Source organism: Thunnus albacares, chromosome 7 (genome assembly GCF_914725855.1).
Source record: "Thunnus albacares chromosome 7, fThuAlb1.1, whole genome shotgun sequence".
In the NCBI taxonomy this organism is placed as follows: domain Eukaryota; kingdom Metazoa; phylum Chordata; class Actinopteri; order Scombriformes; family Scombridae; genus Thunnus; species Thunnus albacares.
In genome coordinates, this window is record NC_058112.1 from 16,736,004 (window position 1) to 16,744,140 (window position 8,137).

Genomic DNA, 8,137 nt, shown 5'->3' on the forward strand with positions numbered 1-8,137 from the left:
ACGGGTACAGTGAGCTGTTATGCATAATGGCATGAGATACAATACGGTCATCTTTTTAAGTGCCATTAAGTTTGCACATTGGCCTCATTCACCTCATGGGTAAGTGCTGTGTTGTACAGCGTGTGCCCAGAACTTTAAATGAGAGACAGTTGGGTGTTATTACTTCATCCCATCGCCTGTTAACTTACAATGAGGCCATTTCAAAGTTTAAAATTTCCGCGCATTATAGCTTATTACATTAGTGTGTGTCTGTCTGTGTGTGTGTGTGTGTGTGTGTGTGTGTGTGTGTGTGTGTGTGTGTGTGTGTGTGTGTGTGAGTGTGTGTTGGGGGGGGGGGGGCGGAGTGGTGTGAAAGACAGCCATGTTGTGAAATGCCTTTTTTGTAAAGTGGACTGATGCTGGTGTTTTCTTTTCTTTTGTTTTGTTTTTTTTCATTTAGAGAGTAATGTGTCTGTTACCTGTTGTCAATTTAGCTTGTAAATTCAGATATGAACCTAATAAATATGTCAGACCAAGAAGAAGGATGTCTTTGTCTTACCTACAACACACACACACACACACATACACACACACACACACACACTAACACACACACACATACAGTACAAACACAGAGAAAGCGAGAACAGGTCTCGGTTGGAAGCACAAATATGTTTACCTTAGGGGCAGGTGAGCTGATGGATTATGTTGCTTCCCGATTCTTACTGTATGTCTCCCACACATGTGAGCCACACTAACAATTAATGCTACACCCTCGGACCGTCTCCCCCAGTGCAAACATAAACCTGCTCGGCACACTGATCTACTGTGCTGCAGGCGGAGGTGAAATGAGTTCATATAACAGTTGGGGGGGGGGTGGAGCTGAAGACCCCTCTTTGTTTCAGCTTTCATACAATACACCTCTCATATTCACAACAGCAGTTCTATCTATATATTGTTGCTCCTTCACAGTGGGTGTGTGTTTTCATTCCTTGGCTCTGATACTCTGTGTATGTCATCACATTCCTCTATAGTTTACGAGTTGATCGTGAACACACCTGCCACTCCCGGACTGCTTTTTCTACTCTTTCTCTCTCTCTTGCCTTTCCACCTCTTTCCGCCTTCACAGAAGATGACCACCTTTACTTTGTCATCTGCACCTGCCTGCTCTTGCTTTCCAGAGTGCATACATGTGGAGAAGTGCACGCAGTGAGAAGTGGATGGAAAAGGGGAAGAGGAGGAGTTGTGTTTTGTACTTTAAATGGGTTGTGGAGAAACCTGCCTGTCCGCTTGGAGCTGGGAGAGGAGGAGCCTGTGGGGTGTGGGACTCTAGACAAAGGAGACATATACACACTGACACTGGATCACTAGAGCGCAAGGAGACGCAGACAGCTGGAGACAATCTTCAACTCCTGGAATACTTTGTTGTGTTTCGGAAAACTTGTCAAAAAAAAAAAGGAATCCTGTCAGCTGTACGGATCCGCGTGTGAGCTGAGAGATGTTTGTGTTGAGGAGCTGGTCGCCATACGCTGCCTGTAGTGTGCAGAAGTGTGTGTGTTAGTATGTTTGGGATGGAAAAGTGGGGCTGGCACGACCAACAGCTCTGCTCTTAGCTCTACGCCATGGGGGGTTGCCATAGTTACCCCTCAGCTACAAAGACAGACGGCACGGCTCTGCAGCCTTCTGACATCAACGATGAAAAACTGTAAGTGATATTTTTTTTCTCTCTTAACTCTCTTCATCTTCCGCTTGCTCTCATGTTTCAGTTTCCTGTGTAGAGGAAAGTTTTTAGTTTCTGGCATTTGCTTTTCCATCTTTCAGTGTTGATATACTCCTGAATCTTAAAAATTAATGTACAGAAAAGAAGATGCATGCATATGTGTAAGAAACAAGGACTAGAAAGCTGGCCGCACATGGTTTACTGAGGAATGTTCTCCAGATAAGAGTGAGCGTGTGTGTGTGTGTGTGTGTGGTACATATTTGTCTGATGGCATCAATGAAGGTGGATTCCTCTAACAGCAGGAACACATGTTGAGAAGCAGTTTGAACTGAGACTGTGAAGGCAGATGTGTGAACGCATTTTAGCACAGTTACTGTGCAAATTTGTGCTCCGGGATGACTCTTTTAGAGCCAGCTGGCTGCGCCTGACAGGACTGTTTATTTCGCCCTCACAGCAAAAGCAAAGGTAAACAGACAGCCAGGAGCGAGAGAGAGCGGGATCACAGAAGAGTGTGTTTACACACAAACACACCATTACAAGTAGCTCCGGGTTCTTTGTGTTTGTGTGCTGACAACTGGTAGCCAAGAGGCGGTAATAGAGTTAATACCATGGAGCTGGAACAGGATGGCCTACAGGATGTTGACAAAAGAAGTTCCTGTGGATATTAGGGTACTTCTGCACTACTGTACCTTTTGAACTGATGTTTACATTCGTCTCTGTCAGTGTCCCTCCCTCTCTACCTCTGCTGACCTTTACTTTTGACAAAGACCTGCTGTTTAGACCATTAAACTAATTCTCCCTACCCATTCCTCACTCACACACACACACACACATCCACACCGGGGGGAGTGAAACCCCACAGAGAGCACAGTGTTTCCCTTATCACAGCAGGCAAGGTCACACTGAGTAAACTCTCAGCTGCTGTGTAGACATCTAAAAACTGAGCGTGGCAGCTGCTTGATTCCACTTTAATGCAAAGCACTGTCTTCACAAACGTTTAGCAGTTGGGCAAACAAAAGTAGAGAACAACACTTCCTCATCACACTGCACTACATGTACAGTGTGGCCTCTCTTCTTTGCATAAAGTCAAATCATGCTGCCAGGTTTGACTTTCCAGTACACATCATTCATTTCCTGCATTCACACTCCAAAGATATCACAGGATCCCGAGCCGCCAGTCCTGTGTTACTGATTATAAATCATTACCTGTAGCTTATCAGTAAGTATGTATGTACTGGTGTAGGAAAGAGAGGTTTATGCACTCAGCTTGCATTATCTCGCACAATGTTAGTCTCGATTTTAGTCAACCACTGCAGCATTGTTTGCTTCATTAACAATAATTACTGTGGCTCTGAATCGACTGCTTTCATTACATTAACTGCTGGTTTAGTGGACGTTCAGGATTGCAGTTGCAGCAGTGTTCGCATGTGCCAGCCACAGAGGGCAAGATACACGAGAGGGAGCATAAAAGGCCTTATCTACTGGCTACAGCCGGAGTAATTAATCCACTGACCTATCAATTGTTTTACACAGCATTATTTTGTCTTTCTCTTTCTGTCTGTGGTTCATTAACTCTGCACTGTCCTCCCAAGGGGAATTAACAACAATAATCTGGAGGAGCGTCCATATCTCCAGCAGCAGTACGTGTGTCAGCGGGTCACACACACAGACATGTTCACCCTCACAGCGCTGCCGCCTGGTGTCGACAAGGCAGAGTGGCTTGCCAGCAACAGTGAGTAAACCCCATTAGACATGGCAGAGTTGTAACTGTTTGCTTCCTCTTTTTCCTGCTCCTCATCCTCCAACTATATATAGCATCTATGTGAAAAAAAAAAAAAAGATGTGCACGATGTAATTTTCTTCATATTGATTTCCTCCAGCGGTGGCATTTTTCAAGCACATAAACCTGTTCTCCAGTGCGCTGTCCGAGTTCTGCACACCCAGCACCTGCCCGACTGCATGCGGACCGGGCAACACGTGAGTTAACTGAGCAGTATATGCGGCACATACATAAAGGGTTAGTTCACCCAAATCATGAGATTAAAAATATCCTGAGGCTTTGTTTCAGGGAAGATGTATAGTATGGATCAGCGGAGATTTTTGTGACTTGGGTGAACTGACCCTTTAATGATCATCATTTTGCCTCTACATACTTCATGTGCACTTCTTCTGCCACAAAGCAAAAAGGAGTTGAAACTGTGAAAGACTATTTACTCCTTGTCTGACATATAATTGTATATTTTTTAGAGTTTATGTCTGGACCGACGACCATGGCAGGAAGCTGAAGTGCTCCGCTCCACTTTACTTTGACTACGCCATGTCATACATTCAGGAGCTACTGACTGACGAAGACGTGTTCCCCACGAAAGCAGGTAAAAGTTATTAATGTATGTATCTGTGCTGCATTGTTCTGCGTCACATTCCAGTTTCTGTGTTAAGCTGTTAATCTCTTCCTTCTTTCCAGGTGCAGCATTTCCGACTGGCTTCGTCTTTCTAGTCCAGAAGGTGTTTCTGCTGTTATTCAGGACTCTGGCTCACATTTACTGGTCTCACTACAGAGAGACACTCGCTCTGGGTCTGCACCCACACCTAAACACGCTCTTCACACACCTCACGCTCTTCTGCCGGCAGCATGCACTTCTGGAGCCAGAAGACACCGAGCCGCTGCAGGACCTCATCACCGCTCTGGGACAGCAAGGAGAAACCTAAAGAAACACACACATATATTGTACACCTTTTTTTCACACATTTATTTACTTGTTATAGCTGATTACAAAGCTATTTACTTTCATCTCTCTGGGCCAAACTTATACTTCACAGTATGGATTTTTTTTAAAGAAGGTCTGGAAGTTGTAAAAGAAGCTGTTTATGAACAGCATGAGGGAAAATGAATGAGTCTGTTTTGCTTTAAGAAGCAGTGAATCAGACTGCACAACAGTATCTGACTCTTGTTGTATATCGCTTTCATCAGTTATGGTGATATTGTGTGAAACTGTATTGTTGCATGTTTGTGTATTTTAACATAATAGTGCATTTTTCTATCTCGATGATGTCAAGAGCTTTAAGGTCATTCAAGTCTTCCACATACACTTAACACAATAAAAAAAACGTCCTCGGTTGTATTTTCCCAAGTGTAAATATAAATTAAATGTGCCATTGCTGCATGCTGAACATGTGCAAACCCCATAACATGATGTGTTGACGCAAAATGTGATTACATTGTCGAGACTGAACGGTATATTCTTCATGTATATGGAATTGCTCAGCTTGACTCCGCAGCTTTTTGTATGTATGAATCTGTACTCTGCAATAAACATTTGTGACAATTTTCTGTATATTGTAGATTAAAAAAAAGTTTTCAAGCTTTCTCAATTATGTAGAAATAATCAGATAATTTGAGGTATTGAAAGACTTCAAAGTTTCGCAAACATTTCAACAGTGTAACAAAATTGGTAAAACCCTGTTTCTAACATGATTATTGTGAATGTGAAGTACATTTTATTTTATTTATTTCATACTTTTTTATTTGTCAGTCATGATCCTTTACAATTGTTAGTTATAAAAAAAGCATCAAACAGCTTACAATAAGTATATCATCCCACCCCATGATCCCTAAATAATAATAATCAATATAAAGAAGGAAAGAAACAGGAACAACAACAATAATAGGAATACATTTAATTAAGATTTTTAATTAATTTAAGTAATTAAATAATAAAAAATAGGTTTGAGAGGTGTTTTCAAAAACTTAGTTGAATTTTCCAAGAATACTCTCCAAGATAATTGACATGTTGTTTTCCATGTATTAATATAAATTAACTGATATGTTTCCATATTTCTAGGGATATAATAGAAGTGAGGTTTTGATTGTTTTGATAAATTCTCTGATTTATCAAAGCACACTTTATTTTAATTAATTGAATCAGCTCTTCCTGCTTCCAGCTCGTTCAGTATTCCTGTTTTTTTTCCCAAACTGTTCAGTTTTACCAACATGTCTCCAGGTTATTGGTTTAAGAGCAGCACCACCTGCTGCCAGAACAGGAACTAAGCATGTATCACATTTTCATCCGCACTGCCAGCCACACTGTAGTCTGTGAGTTGTTATGTTGGCTGCAGCATAATGGATTTTAAATGAAACAATTCAAAGTGCTGGAGTAGAGCCAAACCAATAGAAATGTGCCTCTATTCAACAAAAGACTGTGCTGCACATCTTTGGAGAAACACTCAATCCTCGCTTTTCCTCCTGCAGCGTGTCGGTAAGATCTTCTGAGTTTGCAGGGGGGTTGTTTAGTGATAATGGAAACTGTCCCAAATCTGCTGGATTCACAGGTTCAGATGCCCTTTTCATCAAACTCCCACCCAGGTCATTCTCACCTCCCCATAGCTGGATACAAATAATCCACAGCAAAGTGTCCGAGGCTAAATAAAATATAATTCACGGCTGTTTCTACAATAACAGACACTCCAGTTATAGTGAGTATATAAATATGAATGCAGCTGCAAAGGGGTGAAATTTGAGAGCCAGGACACCTTTGTATGACAGCACTGTGAGCCGTCTGACAGGAGATATGAGCTGTTTTTGTCAGCTTTCTCTTGACAATCAAGGAACTGAAAAGAATGTCCAGGGGTGAAAACAAACTGATACTGAGACCATAAAGTCACTCTCAGTTTGGTGAGAGTCTGAGTCGGTAGGTGAACATTACTGTCTTACATACAGTAAATACATAGATAATAGTTTCCCTTTCTCTGGGAGGGAGCAACAAAATGAATCATATTTTAGGATTTGGATAAAATGGGAATATATGATGAAAGAATTAATGATTACAGTATCGTCTAGCGGTTTCTTTTCATTCAGTTGTGCAGATCTTGTAGTCCCAAACTTCACCACACAGAGGCATCGAAATGCCACTGTATTCAAATGGAAAGACGTCTTTCAAACTGGTGCCTTGAGATGCTTTTTCACACTATATTTTATAAAGAGGGAATCATTAATTTTAACCAAGCTATTGTAAATGTGAGCATTATGTTGCCCAGCCTGAGAGAGATGACAATAATTATCCTGAAATGATGATAAACTACAGAATTAATCGAGACTAATTCAATAACGCCATAAGTAATACAATTATTTTTGCTAAAACTCTATCTCATACATTGTTTTGTTATGAACCTTAAGGTGCTAATAATCTTCACAGAAACACATTCAGCATGATTGTGCTGTTCTGGTTTAGCACTTGAATGATTGATCTAAAAGAAATAACCTTCTGTGACATCAAAATGTCCTCTGTGAGAAAGTGCACCTCACTACCACCCTCCTCAACCCTTCTGCTGCACTCATTGCACCTGCTTTCAACAGAAATACACTCCCTTCTATGGTTTTCAGACCTTTAATAGGTTTTGGTTGTATTTTTGATGTAACGTCTTTCAAAAACAGTGCTACATAAATTCCAAAGACAAAAGATTTTGATCCTCGCAAGTCATGCTTTTTTATCTGGACTTTTTTTCTGGATGTCTATAAAAATAGTGGGTGTCAACAGCAGGTGAAATATAGTGTACAGTATGTGTTCACAAGTAAAGATATAGATGTTGCTCACATTATACTTATAGTACAGGGTTGTGAATGTGTCCAGATGTCTGATTTCCTCTCATGTGTCAAGCAGACTCAACAAAGTTAAGACTGAAACTGAAACTCAGCTTTTCTAATCAGAGCCAAAGCATCTTTGCCTGCAAAGAGATCAGATGGAGGGGGGATAAGTCTGGATAGTGTGGAGGCACACGCACACACACACACACACACACACACACACACACACACACACATAGCGGTCTGTTCTTGTGATAGATGAGTTAATGCACATGTTGGACTGAGTTGAGGCTCACGGTGTTGGAAACTGAGCTTAGAAGGTAATACTACAAACTGCTGAGTCACAGACAGACACAGATATACACTCAGCCCTTTAATTAAGGCTTGAAGCCGCCTCCACATACAGAGCATTCTTTTAATCAGGTTCAGACTCTGAGCTCCTCTTCTGTGTCTCCTTCTTCACAAAAAAAAAGATGTTCTTATGCAAAGAAAATGAGGAGAACAACCAATGCAGAACCACACTACTCTTATTTCCCTCACAGTCACGCCAAGCCTTCTTATGTGGACATTTATACATAAAGGGAAACTAAAACTTGTTCCTGGTTACAGTATTGACTTATCTGCACACACACACACACACACACACACACTTTGATGTCTGATATCACTGCTCCATGTCAAATAAGTTTGCTCCAGAGTCCAGAGCAGGTTACAGCTTTAGTTTCCAGCCCTCTTGGCTTTTGATCCTTATATATGAAGCAAAAAGATACTCACAACCCTCTGTGTCTCATTTCCACCTAATCAGACTGTTTAATCTGAATATTTAGAGCCCTGAAGAGGTAAAACTACACAGAATA

The 8,137-nt window shown here is 41.3% G+C and overlaps 1 protein-coding gene across 1 annotated transcript; it reads left to right on the forward strand.

Moving 5' to 3' along the window:
* Positions 1-1,319: 1,319 nt before the first annotated feature.
* LOC122985236 (MOB kinase activator 2) lies at positions 1,320-5,034 on the forward strand. Its single transcript, XM_044355708.1, has 5 exons — positions 1,320-1,684; positions 3,292-3,431; positions 3,580-3,676; positions 3,947-4,071; positions 4,164-5,034. Exons 1-5 carry the CDS (start codon positions 1,602-1,604, stop codon positions 4,406-4,408), a joined length of 690 nt encoding a protein of 229 aa, XP_044211643.1. The 5' UTR covers positions 1,320-1,601; the 3' UTR covers positions 4,409-5,034.
* The last annotated feature ends 3,103 nt before the right edge of the window (positions 5,035-8,137 follow it).